The following is a 23,537-nucleotide window of genomic DNA, read 5'->3' as shown; positions in this document are numbered from 1 at the left end:
TCCACTCATATATTCTTAGACTTGAGTGTACATGTCCAACTACACGTCAATTACTATGTTATAATTAGATAATTATAGGAAGAGAACAATAGTTAAGCATATTTCAAATTTTCAATTCAACTTGCTTAATTTTGATTCTGAATGAAAATCTTAGTATGGAAAATTGATCAACTCAATGTAAAGAGTAAAAATAAAAGTTTACAAAAACCATTTTCATTTTTTGAGTAATTTATTTAAATTTGTGAATCTAGAAAATGTATGTTATTTATTTATATAGAGGGAATAACAAAAGTTAAGTGTTTTATTGGAAAGAAAACTGTGACTGATAATATTATGTAATTACCATTTTATAGTATTACTTTACATTGCAATGATTTAAAATGAAGAAATAAAAATAGGAATAATTATGCTAACAAATTCACTTTGTTTTCTGTGCCACTAAATTTCTTTAGGATCAAGAACTCCTTCATATTCAGACATTAAAAAAAATTCAAATAATTTTATAAAATAAACAGTCATACAAGTTTACTCATTAAAAAAAAGAAGTTGGTTTTCTTTTCCTGTAGAAAAAACAAAACAGAGCAGATGTGCAAGCAAAGATAAATGAAAACACTGGCTGTTTCTCAATAAAGGTGATAGTCTGGTTTTCATACTAACTTATGTACGATATAGTAAGTAACCACTAAATGTAGTAACAGGAGGAAACTTGGCTGGAATTGTTCCTTTTGCAAGTCGTAACCAGACTTCCTGCCCATAATTTAATTCTAATAAGGCATCTCCAGTTAAAACCCTATCACAGTGTATTTCACTGTTAATATTTTCAGACTCAAATGCAAGCTTGTCTACTCCATCAACCACTAAATATCCAGAGATATGAGCACTGAATGACTCAATGGTATACTTGAAAACATATACTCCAAGATATGGAATTCTAAATTTTCCAGTTCTTGGGGTATATGAAGCTCCATAATTGACATCCAAGTTATTAAACAGGATAGGACCAGGTGTAGTCATTCCATATGTATGAGATGCAAAAAATGCCACCATAGGTGCATATCTGTAAGATCCTTTGGAAAAATCTGTTAGAGGAAAAAATGGCAAGAGTTAATTTTCATGTTTTTATCTTATTTTGTCTTTCCTTATATCTTCATCACTTTTATCTCAGTTACAAAAAGTCTTAGCAGAAGAGAAAGGCCATCCATAAAACTTAGCAAAGGTGCATGTGTCTCGATGCCTGTCTCTTGGGCAAATTACTCTAAATTGCTTAGCCTCTTGGGGCCTCAGTTTCTCCATTTAGACCAGGATAGAATAAAAATAACATTTGATATCTTCCTCACACAAATGCCTCAAACATAATTTGCATGTTGCTTTGATCTCCCGAGAGATAAAGGAATTCAAAGCACTCTATGATTATTATGGTTATGTCAGAATGTTTTAAAGCCCCTTGCAGGAATTGAAGCTGACATGATGTAGAAACAATTTTTCCGGCACCTTGTCAAGCAGTTTCTAAAGGCTAAAACGAAAACCATATAAAGTCATATTCACTGTAGCAAAGTAGACAAAGGCAATTTTCTGTGTAATTAATGCCAATTGTACTTACAAAGGCTGAGATCTAAAAACAGACTAAAAAAATTTACATTTCACTATGCAGGATATTATTAAGAAAAAGCTGATTTGAAATAGGTTTTTTTGCAGTCATTGAATAACACGTTTTTATGCTGCACATAAATTTCTGTATAAAAATCAGAAATGGTGCACTCTTGAAGTAAATCCAAAGCACAATACTTATGAATTTAAATAACTAAAAACGCCATCTTGTTTTACTTAATACATTTGAGTATGTTCTACTAGTTCTCACACAGTCAAAATGGTACCATTAGTTTAACCTTCACAGAAAACGTGTTACTAAGCATGTATTAAAGCCTCATTTAAATGACCATACCAGACATAAATCAAACGTGTTTTTCTTTAACCACTTGTTTGAGGAGAAAATGTTTGTATCAGTCAGATATATACATCCATATTTTTTTAGGATGCACAAGAGATAAAAAGTTTGTGAGAGGGTGGAATTTTCCATAAACTGCCTCTATATAGCAATATTGAAAATTTCAACAAGTTCATGTGAATAAGAATTTGCCTAACAAAAAGACGTTTCCACTTGTAAATCAGGTATATTATTCAGTAAGTTTCAGAAAAGTAAAAGGAATTGTCAAGTGGATCCAGATTAAGCAGGCTTAAATATTCATTCATAAATATTTTCAAAAAGTGTTTCTATTTATGACAATGAGCACATCCAAAGATGCATATAGTTTTTTTTTTTACCTGGAGCTAAAGCATTTTCTTCCACAAGCTTGATAGTGCAGTTGTCACCAGTGAAAGGATGCCTGCAGGCACAGGTAAAGCTAGTTCTTCCATTTATACATGTGCCCCCATTTTGGCACGGATGCCTACTACAGCTTGAATACTCCTCTGTTGCTGAAAAAGAATCAAGGTAAAAGAGAATAAAGTGACCTATTTTCCTTTTGATCTCAAATCGTAGTTTGCATCAGAATAGGAAAATGACTGAATTTTAAGTAAGAAAAATGGGCTCCACAGCCCAGGATGCCTGTCGATCTGGTCACAGGACGTCATGCAAATCCCTTAGCTCTGATATCTCCTTCAGTAAAGTGAGCAAAATTCTGGGATCCATTACATTTATTGGTGTGAAATGGTAACATTCTTGTCAACTGCAGAACAGAACAGAATTATCTCAATACAGATCATGTATATTTGAAACTGGTATGTGATAAAGGTAATGCTTTAAATCACTGGAGAAGAAAAATATCTATTCAATACATGGCGCTAAGCTGGTGTTTAATATATATAAAAACATAAATTCCACATATACAAAAATACTAAATATAAAAAACCAATATGATTGCATTACAACAAAAAAGGAGAATATCTTTCTAGAGCTTTAAATTTTTTTAAAATTCTTTCAAAGCAAAACAAAGCAAAGCAAAGGAAAACAAAACCCTGAAACCATAAAAGAAAAACATTATCACGTTTGACCTAAGAATTAAAACTAGTTTGCATTGAAAACCACCATTCTCAAAGTTTAATAATAAGTAACAAATTAAAAGAAAATATTTTTAGAAGACATGGCAATCTAATGACTAATATTCGTAACATATGAAAAGCTCTGAAAAGAAAAAAAAAATTCTCCCCTTAAAAAATGGAAAATGAGGCTGGGTACGGTGGCTCACACCTGTAACCCCACCACTTCAGGAGGCCTAGGCATGAGGATGGCTTGAGCCCAGGTGTTTGAGACCAGCCTGAGCAGCATAGTGATACCCCATCTCTAATTTTTTTAAATAAAAAATAAATAAAAATAAGAAAATGGTCTTCACTTAAAGATCAGAAAAAAATAAGTTAAAAAATGGAGAATGTGTCAGTAGGCAAATCATTGAACAAAACCCACAAAATCTCACTAAAAGTTTTAAAGCATATGCAACCTCATTACTAATTAAGAAATAATAAATTTAGCAATAATAACATTATTTTAAATATCAGGTGGCAACATTTAAAAAGATATAAAATATCCAGTTATGTCAATATAAGGGAACATGGGCCTTTTCATGCAATTCTGGCTGGAGTGTAAACTGCTATAGCTATTAATAGGACAATGTGACACTATTTGTCAGTATAAAAAGGCTCATTTACTTTGAGCCAAACATTTCTTCTGTCTGTATATATATACTCCAGACATACTTGTCCATGTGCACGAAGACAATTCTTCAATTCAAAATGATATCATTTGCATTCGTGAAAAATTTAAAGACTCCTAAATGATCACTGATGCCGGACTTGTTAAATAAATTATAACATATTCCCACTGAGGAATATTAGACAGCAATGAAAGAATGAGGTAGATTCCCCAACAGGTTTGGTTTACTGAAGACAGAAAGCTACAGTTCACACATTACATATAGAATACTTTCATTTGTTGTGAAAGCTTCAAATTGTGAATATGGTTTATAAACATAATACATAATTATGTAAATGCAGAAACAAGGTCAGAAGAATTCAATGCTTACACAACTTGCCACAATTACTTTGGTGCCACCTTATGGTAATGATGTAGTTTACCATCCACTTATTTCAAATCAGGTGATTGTTGATGATTTTTAATTTGAAAGTTATTTGCTTTGTGTAATATTTTTCTCATGAAGTGAGATTTATACATTTCTATATACATTCTATATATCTAAATTTTCATAAACATTATATCCGTATAATTGAAATTCACATAAAATGTGACCAAACTGCATGCCTGTATTATTAAAATTTTTTGCAAAGCAAATATGTTAATATTGCACTTATGTAATGAGAAATTAATCAGAATTATATTGATATATTCTCTGCAATATTCTATAAACTATTATTCCTTATTAATATTCTATAAACTAATATTCCTTATTAAGAAAAGTATTAAAACTATTACATGTGTGTAATATCTTTTAACAAATATTTCAACTGGCTAACATTCCTTTAACCTCATTTTGCTGCATGTGAATAGAGAACTTTGCCCATTATTTTCCTGCATTAAAAACATCAATGACTTTTCATTACCTGTAGTAATGTGAATATTTTGTATCAAAGCATTTGCTTCATTTATTTTTACGTTCTCGGAATGTAGCATAGTGATCAACTCACAGGAGAGGTTTCAATTAATTCATTTTACTAGGAATGTATCAATTGTGCAGTAGAATTGGGGGACACTAACTTATTTATGTAATTTGATCAGCTCTATAATTTTAATTTTCCCAAATATAAAAAATCACACTCACCTGTAACCTTGGCCCTGTTCATGAATCAGGGATCAAAGCTGTGCTAGAAGGAGAACTTAAGAAACTGTAGAAAAGAATAGATTTATCTGCATTGCTATTAGCTCTATTCTGAATCTTCAGGATGAAGGCTTCTGCCTGCTATTTAATGTCCAGGAGCAGCATTCCATTTTTTGCTTCTTTATGTTCCATTACTTTAGGAATGGGGTCTTGCCTTGCTCTAGTTCTTTGAGTCATTTCAGAGGGTACTATTTTACCTTTTTCCAATTTCTTTTTAGGGTCATTCATCTGGAGGAGGGCTCCACTTAAGTTTAATTGAAGGTCTGCATCTACTCCTGCTGTTACAGTAGCCCAAACTTCTTGAGAATGCACACAGCTTGCCTTCTAGGACATCTTTCATGGTGCCTACTGACTATCTGCCCAGGATGCCTCAGCCACTTGTCTGTACCTGCTTCGACTGCTTCTGTTTTAAGTTCCTTTCTGTGCCTTTTTTGCTATTTTAGGTATGTCTGGACTTTCCAAGTCTCTGCCAAAATAATCACATTTTAGTATATAAAATCATGTCCATGGCACCCAGAACTGGACATATTGCACCAATGGAGCCTAAGCAGAGTAGGCTATGGTAGTTACCATTGCTAGTTACCCCTGCTGAAATGAACTTACACTTCTGTTAAGATAACACAAGTATTAAGTATTCATTGCCTATTTCTGCATCTGTATTACACTGTCTCATAACAGGTCTCCTGTGCTTTGATGTATTGAAGCTTTCTAAAATCTCATGTTTATTTAATTCATTTAAACATGAATTTACAATTATTACTGATAATAAAATTTATCTTATTAGACATAAGTTACCATCTCTGTCCATATAAACCATTCAGCTTCAGTCTGCATGAGATGTTTCAGACACCCTCCCCTATCTTTGTTATTATTTCCAAATTTATGTCTCATGCATTCCTCCAAGTTATTGATAAAAATAACCACTAGAAAAGAAATACCTAATGGATTAGTGACAAATACAGAGCCTTATAACAGACAACTGAAGATTGGCTGGCACTGATTTTCCAACTGAAGCTATTTGTACTTTGTTATACAATGAGTTAGAAATCAACTTTTGGCTGGGTACAGTGGCTCATGCCTGTAATGCCAGTACTTTGGGAGGCTGAGGCGGTCAGTCAGATCACCTGAGGTCGGGAGTTTGAGATCAGCCTGGTAAAACCCTATCTCTACTAAGAATACAAAATTAGCTGGGCGTGGTGGTGTGTGCCTCTAATCCCAACTACTCGGGAGGCTGAGGCAGGAGAATTACTTGAACCCAGGGGGCAGAGGTTGCAGTGAGCCAGGATCACGCCACTACACTCCAGCCTGGGCGACGGAATGAGACTCCATCTCAAAAAACAAAACAAAACAAAATCAACTTTCGTATACCACCTGACTTATTTTTCTCCTTTATTATTAAAATACTTAAAAAATAGTCAGGTGCCTTTATAAGTACCTACTCATATTTGTGCTTAATAGGCTACTTGTTCTTGAATTACCAACAAAAATCAAACTCCAATAAAGCATCATTTTCTTTTTGACATCTTTCCTCATCCCTATGAGTAAATTACTTTAGTTCTCTCCATTTCTGCCTGATGCTCCAAAATTGTCTTCTTGAATTTATCACACTCAACTGTAATTGCTCTGGTGTCTTTCTCACTTCCAACAAGAGTATGACGTTTCATGAGGTCAGGGATCATGTTCTCTATTACTTATACTTCATATCAACACTTATTAGCACAATGCCTGACATATAGAAAATACTAGTTTTAAGAATGAATAGACAAATTAATAAAAGATGGAATAGAATACCACATTCTTATCAAATTTCAACCTTCTTTCCAGTTTCACAAAGGTCACAGAGTTTGACAGTATGCTATCATTGTCATGTTATCCTAGACACATGAATCTATTTGTTTATTTATTTTATTTTTGAACTGGAGTCTCGCTCTGTCGTCTAGCTTGGAGTGCAGTAGCATGATCTTGGCTCACTGCAACCTCCGGCTCCTGGGCCCAAGCTATTCTCCTGCCTCAGCCTCCCAAGTAGCTGGGATTACAGGTGTGCGCCACCACAACAGGCTATTTTCTATATTTTTAACAGAGACGGGGTTTCACCATGTGGGCCAGCCTGATCTCAAACTTCCAACCTCAGGTGGTCCACCTGTCTCGGCCTCCCAAAATGTGAGATTGCAGTGTGAGCCACTGTGCCTGAGAGTGAATCCATTTAAGCAAACTTTCCACAACTTCTCTCCTTACTTTGAGCTTCAATAACCTCTTAAACTCCTTCCTGTCCATTTTTTTTTTTAATGGAGATCAGTGCAATTAAGTCAACAGTTCTTCCAACTTAACATTCTACCACTGTGCAAGTAGCATAACTGATATTTCATTTGTAAGTTTCAATGTGTTCTGGTCTTTGCTTTCTGGACCCTAATATGTGCTCTAGTTATAATTTTCTATTAATCCTAGTTTCATATATCCTAAATGTTCATATTAAATTTGAACTAATTGGAGAGCACCTTACATTTTCAGAGCACCTTACATTTTCAAAGCATCCTGTCTTTGCTAACATCTGTCATTTTTTATTATAATTACTTGATTAATGTATGAGCTTCATCAGAAGAGGGGTTGTGTTGAGTTTACCACTCTATTTACTCAACTTTTCTCAGCACTCATTCAGAACTCACTCAACAGGAATTTGATAAATAAATGAAGGGATACATTGTGTTGATGATTCCTACTGTATTCTTACTTTTATTTCTATTACATATAATGTTATCTATCATATACTTTTATTTTAATTTTACTTTATATTTCATTGTTTACTTCTACTTTAGCATCAAAATCTTAATTTCTTCATGTAAACAGTAACATTGTGAGGGCGGATAACTGATCTTTGCTAGAGCACAATGGAGTTTCCAATAGATTAGTGAGGGAACCTATCGTTTTGCCTCTCCTCCAGTTTTACAATACACGGATGAAAGCATTCTACAAATCTGCTCTAGGTCATATGCCCACACAGCATTTGCACTTCTCTGTATGTTTCATCCTGATTCCAATGCTCTATAAAATGTTTTCATTTCCATATTAATGGACACATTCTAAACTTTCAGTGTTTTTATGCTTCCCGATTTGTCAAAACTGTTTATATCGAATAAGGTTTATCTTCCTACTGCTCTAGAAATATTTCATATGCCCATTGCCAGCAACTTTCAGGAGTACTAATACGTATCTGTTTTTATTAACTTTTCAAATTCATTGTTCTAATTACTAACATTGTGTTCTTTGGTGTATAGATGGATGGAAATACTATTTCAAACCATGTTTACTGCTTCTCCTTCAAACCATCAGTTTTATTTTTGCTATTCTTTTTATATCACACCCATTGTTTCTTACACTGTTTTCTGGGATCTTTTTTCCTCAACCCTTCATATATTACTTTAAAGCACAATTAGTTGTATCAGCAATCTTCAGCAAATATCTTAGACCTGTTCCAAAGGATTTACTTCATACCTTACTGTTAAACTATTATTTTGTTATCTTAGGCCATGACCTAGGAAATTAAATATTTTTGTTTGATGTCATAAACTGATTTATCCTTTTTCTTTAGTGTCATAACCAGCAATCAAGAGAAGAATTAAAAACATTGTCTGTCAAATACATTAAAATATGTTCAGTGTTCCTAGTCACTAGGAAAATGCGAAACAAAACCACAATGCAATGAGATATAACTATGCACCTACTAAAATAACAAAAGATATTGACAATGTCAAGTGCTGGCAAAAATTTGGAGCAATTCTCATACATTATTCATGGAAATGCCAAGTGGTTAGTCATTCCTTATAAAGTTAAAACTATGTGTCTTATAACCAAACTATGGTAATTCTGTATAATTATAAAAGAGAAACAAAAACTGACATTCATACAAAAACCCGTATGTGAATGTTTATAGCAGCTTTATCCACAGTAACCCCAGACTGGAAACAACCAAAAAAAGATCCTTCAACTGGTAAGTAGATAAAGAAATTGTATATTTATACGACCTACTACTTACAAATAAAAAGGAATACATGCAAGAACATGGATGAATCTCAGATATGTCACATGAAGTGAAAGAAGCCAGACTCCAAAGCCTACACATATTGTATGAGTTTGTTTCTTAGATATTCGGGAAAAAATAAAATTGTCTGGGAAAAAAACAGATCACCGGTTGCCAGTGCTTGGGAGTGGGAACAGGGTTTGACTACAAAGGCACATGAGGAAATTAGGGGTGGTGATGGAACTAATCTCCATCTTGATTATAGTGAAGGTTATATGACTCTGTATTTGTCAAACCTCATAAGCTATCTATCAACATTAGTACATTTAACTAAATGTAAGTTATACCACAAACAAATAAACTCACATTGTTTCAGGTCCCTTAATTTCCTACCTAGGATTTCAAAATCACTAAGAATATTATAGATCATCATCCCGCCTTTTTTGTTGTCTATAAAACTTATTATTTTACTAAATGTAACTTCCCAAAAGTAATCTCCCTGCTCTTTGATTTCCATTCTATCCCCATTAACTTTTCTAATTGATGCTCTCATTTTCTCATATCTAGATGATTACAGCAGTCTTAACACCACTTTGCCTGCCTGTAAACAACCCTCATCCATATAGCTGTGAAATATGCTTCCCTAATTACAATGGGATATAACTGCATACCTATTAAAATGATAAAATAAAAGATACCGATAGTGTTACCATTGTCTGTTAAAAGTTTCATATTTAAATATTTTTTAATTTTTTAGACAAACTTTTTGGGCAAAGTTAACGTGCCCATGTGTATTTATCTGCACACGGGTAAAACATGGCCCTTTCATAAGTTGCTCAAGGGAGCGTAAACTGACACTCTCTGAAGAGAAACTTGGCCATATTTATCAAATTCTTTGAAAATGTGCATGGACTTTGCACCAATAATTTTACCTCTTGGATGTTATCTTAAGGAAGTAAGATTAGAGATGTTCACAAAAATTTATTAGTGCAACACTATTTAAAATAGAGAAAAAATTAAACTGTACAAAAGTCAAAAATCGAATACAAGTTAGATAAATACTTAGAATATGCTGTGGTATGTTGTTTCTTTTCTTTCAGATTCAAAATAGCTTCATAATAACATGGTATTCATATGCACGTACCAAAATAGCAAAAAAGTATAAAATAGAACATAACACTGCTCTATAGGTATATCTTTCACTACCAATTTTTTTTTTGAGATGGAATCTCACTCTGCCACCCAAGCTGGAGTACAGCGGCACGATCTTGGCTCACTGCAACCTCCGCCTCTTGGGTTCAAGCTATTCTCCTGCCTCAGCCTCCCTAGTAGCTGGGATTACAGGCACGTGCCACTACACCCAGCTAATTTTTGTATTTTTATTAGAGATGGGGTTTCGCCAGGTTGGCCAGGCTGGTCTCGAACTCTTGGCCTCAAGTGATCTGCCCACCTTAGCCTCCCAAAGTGTTGTGATTACAGTGGTGAGCCACCGCTCCCAGCCTCACTAGCAAATTCTTCTAGAACAAAAAAATTACAAAGCTTTCTGAGCCAGAGCCTTGCTTTCTAACTTGATCCCACTTAGGACTTAATATTTGTTGAATCAACTTGAACAATTATGAATCATTATAGTTTTCAGATCATATTCATAATTCTAAAAATAATTCATTTGGGTCCTAAAACAAAAACTGCTTTAAAAAGTTTTAGCACAACATTTTAAGCTAATATGACCATGAATAATAGAAATTATAACTTTATTGTAGCATCCATCTAGGAAGGTGTTTTACAAAGATTCTCTTGAGGTAAATCTGCAATTTCACATTTTCAAACAAACTTCCTACTTCAAGTAAATGACTAAATACACGTACACATGATTGTGCACAAGCAATTTCTTAGTTGACAATAAAGTCACTGAGTTTAGGTTACATATAAAAGGTAGTGTTGATGTCTCATTATTATTCAGATGATGATTTGGGATATTAAGTTTTTTTTATAACTTCCAATTTATTTTGGCAGGCCTGGAAAATGCAATCACATGCTAGTATCCACATCAGATGAACTCATCCTCCTGTCTCTCTTGTTTCTTCTTGATATTCTCTCCCAACTTCTCTCTCTCCAGTTATGCTTTAGAGATTGTCGTTCCTCTGACTCTCCTCTTATATGAGTCCCCTGGCTCAGTTCACCCACACCCAGAGTTTCCAAACACTATTTTCATGCCAATACCCCTCAAATCTAAATTTCCACGCAAATGTCAAATCTTAACACTTGTTTAAGATTATAAAGTCTGGAAAATAATTCTGAAAGGAAGGTTGATTAACTGTAAAACAATTGTTTACATTTTTGTAAAAAGTAAAAATATAAGTGTAGTTTAGAACTTTTATCATTCTGGCACAACATGCAATAATTTTTTTTTATTGATTGCTTTCTTTCTGCAAACACTGTGTCATAATTTCACTGGTAATTTGATTTTAGGGTAAAGACACTTGAGTTTAGATTTATTAATATTGATATCAATGGAGTGTCATGTGATATTTTCCCCTAAAACAATGCTGTCAACATAATCAGAATTTAAAAGTTCAAATTAGGTTTTTATCCTAAAATAATTATTATTTCTTTGGAGAGCCCATTTTAATCTATGTATAGTAAAACTGGCAATTAAAAAATTAAAGTATGTTTTTCAGACTTCATATGCAATTAGTATATGACACAGCTATTATTTCTATGCTGTGATTTTTGTCAGGATGAAAATATCATGTTCACTTAGATCATTCCATAGCAAATTTACAATCTGTCATTTAATAATCCTGGCACCTTCCTTTTCATGTTTGATAATAAGTTACAAAATAATACTATTGTATACAGTTTTAAATTCATAATATAGTTAATGACCAGTACAAAAATATATGCTTATTGCATTTAATTTACAGACAAGAATCAAAATTCGTTTCAAATCCTTGGTGTCAAAGAAATCGTCTATTGTTGGGAAACAGCTCCTGTGATTCTTGCTTGGGAAAGAACCCAAGCATATGCAGTGACTGTGTAAATGGAACCTGGAATTCCGTCCCATTTCCTTTTTCATGTCAGAGCAAATGTTAGAAATTTTGGTTTAGAGAATGTGATCATTAAATGTCTGGGTTTCTGACTGTGCGCCTTAGTTAGCCTGGCTACTTTACTGAGGACAAGGTGACAGAAAAGGTTGTCAATTTCGTCAGCATTCGCTCTTTAGCTGTCATCATCCTTCCTTATGAAGGGAATCATATGGAAATCTGGGGGAGTCCGTTCTTCTCACAGAGAGCCAACAAAAAGGAGTTCATTTACTATTCCCTTCAACACTGGTATGTTTTATTGACACAAACTGGGGAGGCCATCCCCAGCAGACAGGCCTCCTAACCAATTCTGACACAAAGAATATCTTTAAGATAATCTGCAGAAAAGAGTGAACAGAGCAGGCCAGAGACTGCTATCTTTAGAAAGGCCTACTTGGAAGGTTTTACTGTTGGTTAGCATCTGGGAACTTGACTTCTCTCCATTCCCTAACTGGTAAGTGTCATTCACCATGCCCAGACTCTCTGTACAAACAATATGGCTTATGCTGAATATCTGCTTCCCTTCTGAGAGTCTGGAGTTTTGGTATGTCCTAGGCAGAGGATGCTAATGTGACCAGCCCCCAGTAGAACTCTTGGGTGCTGAGTATCTGATGGGTGTGTCTGGACAGAATTAATGTACACATGTCACTAATTTTGTGTATGTGTATGTGGCTAGAAAAAAAGTGCACACAGAAATGCTGTCCTTCATGGGAGGGATAAACATAAAAAATGCTGTGCCTAAATTTCCCCAGACTCAGCTTGTATCTTTTTCCTTAGCTGATCCTATTATGAACTTTTTGCCATAATAAACCACAGCTGTGAACACTATAGATAGACCAGATCCTATGAGCGCTTCTATTGAATTACAAAATTCATACTTGCTTTTGGGGGACTTCTAAAACACATCATAAATTCTAAATTGAAGCAGATAGCTTTCAAAATTTAACTGGCTTATATTCAGCCATTTTGTACAGAAGATAACCTATTAGTTATCTTGAGGTATATTTGAAAATATTTTATAATATGGAAAATCACATAAATAGTAGAAAATCGCTTGGAGAAAGCGATTTCTGTCACTCTTTGACATTTATTTTCAGTGCTTATCAATGTACATGTTTTTACACCGTCTTTATATTTTGTATCCTATTCTTTTTGATTTATCATTGTATGATAACCATAAGCTAAGTTATAAGCATACGCAGAGTTTGAAACAAAGTGACTTATCAAAGTAATAATAAGTAACAATGAAATGCCATAAGTTTGTAAATTATGTTGATGCATGGAAATATTAAGTGAAAATGTTGAGAAAATAAAAACATATACATTGAATATAGCTAAGAAAATTGCATCATATAGCAATAACTTAATACACTATCTGCAGATTATATTCTTGATTCTCAAAATAAGCTTGTAAGGTTTGTATTTTATTCTTATTTTATAAATGAGGAAAGAAAGGTCTAGAAAAATAAATGACTTATTACAAATAAATACATTGCCAGGCAGGACTTGAACCCTGGTGTCCTGATTCCAAGTTCAGGGCTCATTCGTCACCACAATTGCCTCTATGCTGAGTCACAAAATATAGAAATGTTTTCAATGTGATATAAGGCAGCTAAATATTCACTAGATCCTCATTTTTTCTCTTTTAAATAGCATATATTCACATCTATTATAATTTTTTAAATTACATTTTAAAACACTACCAAATGTTTTATACAAAGTAACCTTTCTTGGGAGTACAGGAATAATTATTAATAAGAGAGGCTTATGAAGGAGGACTAAATTGGTAAACATTAGGGGAAAAGTTGAAATAAAAAGCCAATGGTTTTACAAGCAGGAGGTGCACATGCTCAACAGTGAGCTGCTGACATTGTGTTAAGGCAGGATTCAGCTGCTCTTGGAAGGGCAAGCAGCCAAAAGCTCTCTGCAGGGATAAGTCTGCCAATTGCTGTACAAACAAATCTTCAAAGATGAAATAAAAACCTCTTGGTGTCTATTAGAATATTGTTTAGAAACAAATCAAATATTTAGCAATTGAACCAGAATAGCTTATCATCAGTGGCCTACTAGGAATCAGAATTAGCATGAATAAATGTAGGAATGGCTCAAAAGGAAGTGGCAGGGATGAGTACTCTGAATTTTGTCCTCCTTCTTCGTCAGGCAAAGGAAAACCTTGTGACTAGCTGATGGTGACTTTCAATAAGTACCCACTGGCCATATCCCAGAAAAGCCAAACTGAAAAGTAGCACCTCTACTTCCTCATGTGCAGAAACAAATGATCAGTATTTGGGTCTTCAAGAAAAGAAACTCCTTAAAAATATCAGCTCTGGCCATATGGAATATTCAGATATGGCCAGACTGAAAAACATATGACGCATGAAACAGAAACAGAAAGAAGAGAAAGGCATGTGAACACACGCTACAATCTCTCTGAGCATGTGGTTGAGGACTGAGCCCTGAGTCTAGCTGGCCAGAAGCCAAGATCTATCACTTACTAGTTGAATGACCTTAGGCAGGATACTTGAGTTAATGTCTCTGAGGGTCAGCTTACTCATCTTCAGAATAAATAATAATACTTACCTGACAGGTATTGTTAAATGAAGTTATGAATATTGGGAATTTTCACAGTGTCTAACATACAGTAAATATTAATGAATACTAACCAATGTCATATTATTACAGTATTAATATTATCAGGCTTCAAAGCAAGTTATCAGTTATTAAAATTAAGATTAAAACACTATGTTTCTATTGCTTTTTTTCTATATACTGTACTTATTTTGCAAATGATGGCAGCTATAATCTGAATAATATGACTCTGAGATTCACAAGATGGTGATAAATTATCTTCTGGCTTTAGTTATGTGGGAGAGCAATGTGGCTGTATAATACCTACATAATATCAAAGGTGAAATGAGACAGCCAAATTAAGCAATGTGTCCCACCCCTGGTATAAAACAGGGTATCAAAAGTAGTAGTTTATTCTGCAATTGTTTGATTCTTACAAGAGAACTTAGCCTGAGTTCATTGGTTTCATCATCTTTCACAGACCTTACCTGCTGAGCTGCCCAGTGAATGACATCTCTTCTATGACCCATGGAAGTATGGCTGGCTTAATGGGCATGCAAACCTATGCACCCACTTAAAAGAGTCCCATACATTTTGTTGTTGGCCGGGTCTGGCATAAAATGAATATCTACCTTGCACATGGGAATTAGGCCTTTATTACCTTGACATCATTATTGGTATCTTCACTTAAAATAAAGAACTTTTATTTAATAGTTATTTTTGGTAGGCAGGAACATAAAAAGTTCTATTCTCAGTAAATAAAGGAACAGGAAGCAATGTTATCAAAGCCTTATTGGAAAAGAAGAATTAAAACTGAGTTATTTCCTATTATTAGCTTATTAAGCTCAATATTGAGTCAATCACAAGTATCTAGATATAATTTTTGTAAGGTCCTAACATGGATTCATTATATTATCAAAGTTTGAAAGTTCTTATGTTCTATAAATGTTTTTGCCTCAATTTATTTGAGGCTATTTCAATTTTATACTTACTATGAAAATAGCACATATATATGTTTAAAAAATGGCATAGGCCGGGCGCGGTGGCTCAAGCCTGTAATCCCAGCACTTTGGGAGGCCGAGACGGGCAGATCACGAGGTCAGGAGATCGAGACCATCCTGGCTAACACGGTGAAACCCCGTCTCTACTAAAAATACAAAAACTAGCCAGGTGAAGTGGTGGGCACCTGTAGTCCCAGCCACTCGGGAGGCTGAGGCAGGAGAATGGCGTAAACCCGGGAGGCGGAGCTTGCAGTGAGCTGAGATCCGGCCACTGCACTCCAGTCCGGGTGACAGAGCGAGACTCTACCTCAAAAAAAAAAAAAAAAAAAAAATGGCATAGCTTGCCTGGTGTATGGTCACACATGCTATATAGCTAATTGAAGATCATGATAAAGTGTCCACATGAAGACCAAGAATGGAAATAGTATGAAAAAACAACTCCTTATATTTCCCAAAATTGTTAATGTAAGAACATCTTAGATACTGTCTTTCTCTGGGAAACGTATAAGTCTAAATAGTTTGTTCTACGTTCCTACAGAAGTAAAATTAGTTCTATTAGTTCAGATTAATCTGGGGGAGTCATAAATAAATATACTAATTTAAATAGTAGAGAGAATTCAACTCTATTATTGTTATTTTTAATGTTATCAAAACACACATTAAACATGATGAGTCATATTATGTTAGAATAATGGTCATCCTTTGTAATGAAAAAGCAATAAAGTACAAAATTCAAACAAATGGGCTATAATTTAACAGCAGACTCATATGAGAAAAACACAGCCATTTCTTTTTGTAAGAATGAATAGCCATTCTTATTGTGAAAAGATTATTCAATATTACTTATATGACAACCATATTCATAAAACACTTCTTTCACACAGAGGTAGTATTATGCAATTTATATGCACCACACAATTCCTCTTTCTTCCAAAATACATACTTCTTCCTTGGTGTTTAGAACATCTGTTAATGGTACCCCTATTCTGTCATTTCCCAAATTCAAAACATCGGAAAAGTCTAGGTCTCTCTCTTTTCCAAGTGTCATGCATTAAGGCCGTGAACAGATCGTGGTTTTTTTTTTACAGTGATGCAGTCTTCAGCATATCCCCACCTCAGCGAATCACCTATTGCAATCTCATCACCTAAAAGGAAGAAACTAAGGCCTAGAGAGGTGAACGTTTTACCTAGTGCTATTAACTAACACAGAAACTTACTAATACAGCTAGGATCAGAGTCAAGATTTGATGTTCCTCAAATCATTTTTCTTGACACTCTCCCTCTGTTTCTGTTGATGGGAGCTTTCCAACATTTCTCACATCTGCCTTAGAGCTTCCTCTATGGCTCTTGCCAATATTCATTCAGTAACATCCCTAATATCACCTCTGCAATCACACTATACACTATTGCTAGCTTCATGCTTTTGAGTTGCAGCTCTTACCACAACCAATCCACTGATACAAATTTTCAGACACCTACTCTTTACAAAATCATGTCTAAGCACTTAGCTTGGCATTGATGACCTTCTATGGTTTACCCAAATCTATTTCCTGGACATTCATTGTCAGATGATCATTGAACAGATATTTACTGAGTTCCTATTGCATATCAAAATGAGTAAGTCTGGTCTATCAAAGATCTCCTTGCTTAACAGCTTTGTTTAATTACTTGTGCAAAGCAAATTGTTCTATAGGAGCAAATTTAATTATTTTATAGAGGGCTAGTCAGAAAAAACTTAGAAACTTATAGCCAAATATACACTAGAAATATTTGTTTTGCATTGATGCCTAAAATACTGTAAGATAGTTCAGATTTAAATATCAGTCATCTTCACAACTTGACTATCTACCCAAGTTCAGGTATGTTGTTTTATATTTAATGGTGTTGCTCAACTGTACAGATCTATTAAATATCATTTAAGTAAAAAGAGAGATTAAAAGTTACTTTTCAGTAACAGCTTACCAGGATATACTATGTTGTCTGTGTTTCTTTGAGTCCGGCCTATCAAGACAGTGGTAAGATTTACCGTTGGTTTCTTAAGTGTACTAATTTTCTTTGGCAACGATTTTACTTGCTTCTTAGACTTGACAACATTTGCCAGACTACCAGGCAACGATCGATCTATACAACAAGTTAAATTAGAGAGGACAGCTTGAGTTTGTATTTGAATTATTGGTTCCACAAATTCTGTCAGATCTTTCTGAAGAAGTTGAATATCTGGCAGGGAATGTTTTATCCACTTAGGTATGGTAGCATTCAATTCTGACACACTTGTAGAAGCATTGTGACACATTGTTAAAACTTCATGGAGAGTTTTGTTAAGCAAAAAGAAGTTACTTGAAAGATGGATGGATTTTGCTTCCAATGCCTTAAATCTGGAATTCAATACTTGCAGTTGAAGAGCCTGATCTCTCTCATTTGTAACCACATTGCCTTTTTTAAGTGAAATATAATAAGGTATGAGTGTCTGGGTAACTTTAGACTCAATGTCTTGCAACCGAGTTTCCAAATTTTTGGAAATCTTGGTGGTTAAGAGCATTTTTTCTTCCAAATGACTCATATTTTGCTGGTATTTTCTCACTTGGGAAGTGGTTTCATTGAACATTTGAAACATCTTTTGGAAGTTGGACTGATTTAGTTTCTCATCTCTAGGAATACCTGCAAGGGTCTTGGCAACTTGCAAAACAAAGTTGTATCTCTGATTGTCATTGATCAAAATCTGAATAGAATCATTCAGACGTTGGAACTGAGGAATAAATGTCAAAATAGTTTCCATATCGGAGGTACATTTATAATGGACCTCATGATTATCTTTAATAGTACTTAAAGTCTCTTTTAGGGCATAGTTATCTTGAATGAAATCAATAGCATTATTTACAATAGTCATTGTCTTATTTAGGCCATCTTCCATTTCTAAGGCATATTCATTGATACGTCTTTCTAAGGTATCATCACGACTCTGTACTTCATTTCTAAGTAAGTTGTGTCTTTTTGTAAGTTCTTTGATAATAAAATTTAGACTATTGACAGCACTAGTCAGATTTTCTATCTTTTTCCTTGTCACTATTGCTTCCTTCGGTTGTTCATATGTCATTGTCTGTCTGAGTGATGCTCCCTGCTCAAGCAAGGGTTGAAGGATCTCCATATCATAAGTCAAATCATTTAGTTGCTCACTCATTTGATCCATCTTATTGTCCATTGGAAACAGAACTTCAGCCAATGTTTGGTTTAACACATGTAAATTCTCTTCTGTGTCCTTAAGTTGAAATTTAAAATCATTTCTGCATTTGGATAACATGTCTTCACATTCACCTCTGAGAGACTCTTTCTCCATCTCTAAAGAGATGGTGAGATTGTTAATCTTGCTTTCTTGAATGCGCAAATCTTCAAACATTTGCAGCATCATCAAACTCTGCTTCTTTATATTCTCATGTAAAGTAGACATGTATTCAGTGACATTATTGCTAAGTGACTCAACAGCTGGAACATTCTTCTGGTCTGATACCTGTTCAGTTGATAAAAGCTGCTCATGTACTTCCTTCAATTGAGAAAGAGTTTTATTGAGGGATTCATAATACAGAATGCTTCTTGAGTGTTCCTGTTCTAGAGCATCTTCTAAATGAGTCTGCTTTACTTCTAGTTCTTTAATAGGCTTCTCACATGTAACAGTCATTTCTTGCCTTACATTCACAATGTGATTCCTTAGATCTACTATATCAGTCAAAGTGGGCCGATTGTCTTGCATTAAAACAGACTTTTGCTGGGCTGCTATTGAAACCACAGATTGATTAACTTTTTGAATTATTTGCCTGGTGCTTTCAAGGTCCTCTGATAGACTTGATACAGTCTTGAAGAGCTGTGCTACAGTTTCTTGCATGTCATTTTGAAAAATTTTAAATTGTTCTATTACTATGTCTCTTACCAGTACATTAATGCTTTTGGATTTTAGATCTAGAGAAAGAAACAATAAATAATACATAATTTTCATTATATGAGACTTTAAGCATCTCTAAAAAGATTAAAAAGTTTGAAATTAAACATTAATAACATGTAATAATAAAAATACCACTTAACTACATTTATTTATAAAATTTTAAAAATTACTATAACTTACAAAAGGTGATCAATTCCTTAAATAATAAATCTGAGAGGAGATATCACTTGCAAAACATACTAGAACATAATAAAACCATAAAACTAAGGTCCTTTGGATGAAAGACATGAGGGAACTACTACTGACTTCAGTAATACACCGTTGTGTGTAATAATTCTAGGTCTAGTTTTAGTTTTGTATGAAAATAAATGGCTTTGGGCTTTCTGCTTTAGTAAATAATACCTGGTGTTAGCTCATGAGTGTGTTATTAGGTTTCTAGTAATTAAGTTTCAGAGCTTATGCTTTGAGCTTATAAAAGCTAATAAATTGACTTCTGGGAAAAATCTTAATGATATTCTCAAATGAGGAAAAAAATGAAGTAATATTCATAAGATTTAATACTGGTTTATAATAACAATAAAATAATAATAATGAGGCTTGGAAATTTCAAAATTAAGTCTTCCTCCAATGAAAATAGGAATTCAAGATACACCTGACATATTATTATAGTATGACATTAATTTTTAACACAAAGAGAAGAGAAAACTTGCAAGTAATGAAACACATAGTCCTGTCTCAAATATTAGAAAACCTGGATTAATCATAAGACATGATTGTGGTAGTCTCTAAATGTAGCATGAAAAAAAGGAATAGGAAAAGTATACTGGACTATTCACAGTTACTAATATTCATAACTATTTAGAATAGAAAATGACTAAAATATAAAAAAACTTGCATACAAAGACAGAAAACAGAAAAAATACATATACTAGAGATATATTTATAATATCTAGTGATGAAGTACACATAAATGGAAGATATGTCCATTCACATTCAAAATATAATTAATATGGTTTGGCTGTGTCCCCCCCCCAAATCTCATCTTGAATCTTACTTCCCATAATCCCCACATGTTGTGAGAGGGACCCAGTGGAAGGTAATTGAATCATGGGGGTGGGTTTTTCCCATGCTATTCTCAAGATAGTGAGTTCTCACAAGATCTGATGGTTTTATAAAGGGCAGTTCCCCTGCACACACTCTCTTGCTTGCTGCCATGTAACACATGGCTTTGCTCTTTCTTCGCCTTCTGCCATGATCGTGAAGCTCCCCTAGCTATGTGGAACTGTGAGTCCATTAAACCTCTTTTTCTTTATAAATTACCCAGTCTTGGGTATTTCTTCATAGCAGTATAAAAATGGACTAATATAGTTGTTACCAGTAGAGTGGGGAATGGTTATCAGTAGAGTGAGGTACTGCTATTAAGACACCTGAAAATGTGGAAACGACTTTGGAACTGGGTAATGGGCAGAGGTGGGAATAGTTTGGAGGGCTCAGAAGAAGACAGGAGTATGTCAGAAAATTTGGAGCTTCCTGGAGACTTGTTGAATGGTTTTGACCAAAAAGTCCAGGCTGAGGTGGTCTCAGATGGAGATGAGGAACATATTGGGAATTGGAGCAAAGGTGATTCTTGATATGCTTTAGCAAAGAGACTGGTGATATTTTGCCCCTGCCCTAGAGATCTGTGGAACTTTGAACTTGAGAGGAATGATTTAAGATATCTGGCAGAAGAAATATCTAAGCAGCAGAGTTCAAGAAGTCACTTCAGTGCTCTTAAAAGCATTCAGTTTTATTAATTCGCAAAGATATGGCTTGGAATTGGAGCTTATGTTTAAAAGGGAAGCAGAGCATAAAAGTTCAAAAATTTGCTGCCTGATGATGAACTAGAAAAAAAAAAAAAAAAATTTCCTGAGGAGAAATTCAAGCTGGTGGCAGAAATTTGCATAAGTAACAAGGAGCCAAATGGTAATTGCCAAGACAATGGAGAAAATGCCTTCAGGGCATGTCAGAGTTTTCAAAGCAGTGCCTCCCATCACAAGCCGAGAAGCCTAGGAGGAGAAAATGGTTTCATGGGGAACTTGCTCCATTGTGCTGTTTCAGGACTTGGTGCTCTGTGTCCCAGCCATGGCTAAAAGGGACCAATGCATAGCTCAGGCCATTGCTTCAGAGGGTGCAAGCACCAAGCCTTGGTGGTTTACATGTGGTGTTGGGCTTTCAGATGCACAGAAGTCAAGATTTGAGGTTTGAGAACCTCCGCCTAGATTTCAAAGGATGTATGGAAACACATGGATATCTAGGCAGAGGTCTGCTTTAGGGCAGAGCCTTCATGGAGAACCTCTGCTAGGGTGTTGCAGAAGGGAAATGTGGGGTGGGACGCTCCCAAACAGAGTATCTACTTGGGCACTACCTAGTGGAGTTGTGAGAGGATGGCCACTGTCCTGCAGACCCCAGAAAGGTAGATTCACTGACAGCTTGCACTGTGCATGAGGAAAAGCCACAGACACTCAACATCAGCCCATGGAAGCAGCTGGGAGAGAGGCTGTACCCTGTAAAGCCATGGGGTGGAGCTGCCCACTACCATGGGGACCCACCTCTTCCATCAGTGTGACTTGGATATGAGATATGGAGTCAAAGGAGATCATTTCGGAGCTTTAAGATTTGACTGCTCCACTGGATTTCGGATTTGCATGAGGCCTGTAGCCCCTTTGTTTTGGCCAATTTCTCCCATTTAGAATGGGTGTATTCACCCAGTGCCTGTGCCCACATTATATCTAGGAAGTAACTAACTTCCTTTTGATTTTATAGGTTCATAGGCAGAAGGAACTTGCCTTGTCTCAGATGAGGCTTTGGACTGTGGACTTTTGAGTTAATGCTGAAATGAATGAAGACTTTGGGGGACTGTTGGGAAGGCATAATCATGCCATGTTTTGAAATGTGAGGACATGAGATTTGGAAGGGGCCAGGGATGGAAAAATATGGTTTGGCATTGTCCCAACCCAAATCTCATCTTGAATTGTTGCTTCCATAATACCCACGTGTCATGGGAGGGATCCACTGGGAGATAATTGAATCATGGGGAGGGGTTTATCCCATACTGTTTTCATGATAGTGAATAAGTCTCACAAGATCTGATGGTTTTATAAAGGGCAGTTCCCCTGCACATGCTCTCTTGCCTGCCACCATGTAAGATGTGGCTTTGCTCCTTCTTCACCTTCTGTCTTGATTGTGAGGTCTCCCCAGCCACGTGGAACTGAGTCCATTAAACCTCTTTTTCTATATAAATTACTCTGTCTCAGGTTTTTTTTTTAATAGCAATATGAAAATGGACAAACACCATAATCAATGACTATAATGTAAAATACAACATAATGCAAAGCATTTTAGACAGGAAAGTCTGTACAATGGGATATTGCCATCAGTTAGGGCTACTATGTAGTCTATTAAAGAAAGATCATCCTAGGATTAAAAGAATAGGCTCTACATGTCTCTATTTTGTAAGTAAGTTTTAAAAAGCACTTAACATACATGAGGGACTTACATAAAATATGTGAAAGAGTGATTATTAAAATATAATGATGTTTGAGCATCTTGATATTGACAACTTTGTACAAAAACAAAGCTGTAAATATTACAATTTAGATGGATAAACGTTTCTCTGGAAATCCTACATCATAAAGATCAGTGTTGCCAGATGAAAAAAAAATGGAAAAGATATTTTACTTTACTTTTTATAAACTTAGTGGAAACTAAAGTAAGTTTAAAAGTCCAAAGATCAATTTGTATGTAATGGAAAAAAGAAAACAAAACATGAAATATGGAATAGTAATCAATGACCACAGCCTTAAAGTACTAAGAAAAGGCTAAATGAATTAGAAAAGACTAGCCACAATTAAGATAAATTATGCAGAAATAGTCCTAGCTTTTGTATCAAATAACATGGAAAATCACACCAGAAAGGCTTTAAAATATTTTTATCTTCTACATTTTGCTTAGCATTTAACCAGTTACCCATTTATTAAATAAATATTCATGAAGTACATTCTATATGCTATA

General features: G+C 34.8%; 1 protein-coding gene across 3 annotated transcripts in view; it reads right to left on the bottom strand.

Moving 5' to 3' along the window:
* Window positions 1-210: 210 nt before the first annotated feature.
* MMRN1 (multimerin 1) overlaps window positions 211-23,537 on the bottom strand; it is a 59,030-nt gene continuing 35,703 nt past the window's right edge. For all 3 annotated transcript variants that reach the window (XM_023195443.2, XM_023195445.2, XM_023195446.2), the window contains 3 exons: window positions 17,516-19,504; window positions 2,323-2,475; window positions 211-1,079 (listed from right to left, as the gene is read on the bottom strand). In XM_023195443.2, coding sequence (XP_023051211.2) covers window positions 658-1,079; window positions 2,323-2,475; window positions 17,516-19,504 — 2,564 coding nt within the window. In that variant the 3' untranslated portion in view covers window positions 211-657. The remainder of the gene's footprint in view (window positions 1,080-2,322; window positions 2,476-17,515; window positions 19,505-23,537) is intronic.

This window comes from Piliocolobus tephrosceles, chromosome 3 (genome assembly GCF_002776525.5).
Source record: "Piliocolobus tephrosceles isolate RC106 chromosome 3, ASM277652v3, whole genome shotgun sequence".
In the NCBI taxonomy this organism is placed as follows: Eukaryota; Metazoa; Chordata; class Mammalia; order Primates; family Cercopithecidae; genus Piliocolobus; species Piliocolobus tephrosceles.
Note: the sequence above shows the minus strand (reverse complement) of the source record. Positions and strands in the feature narration are given on the sequence as shown.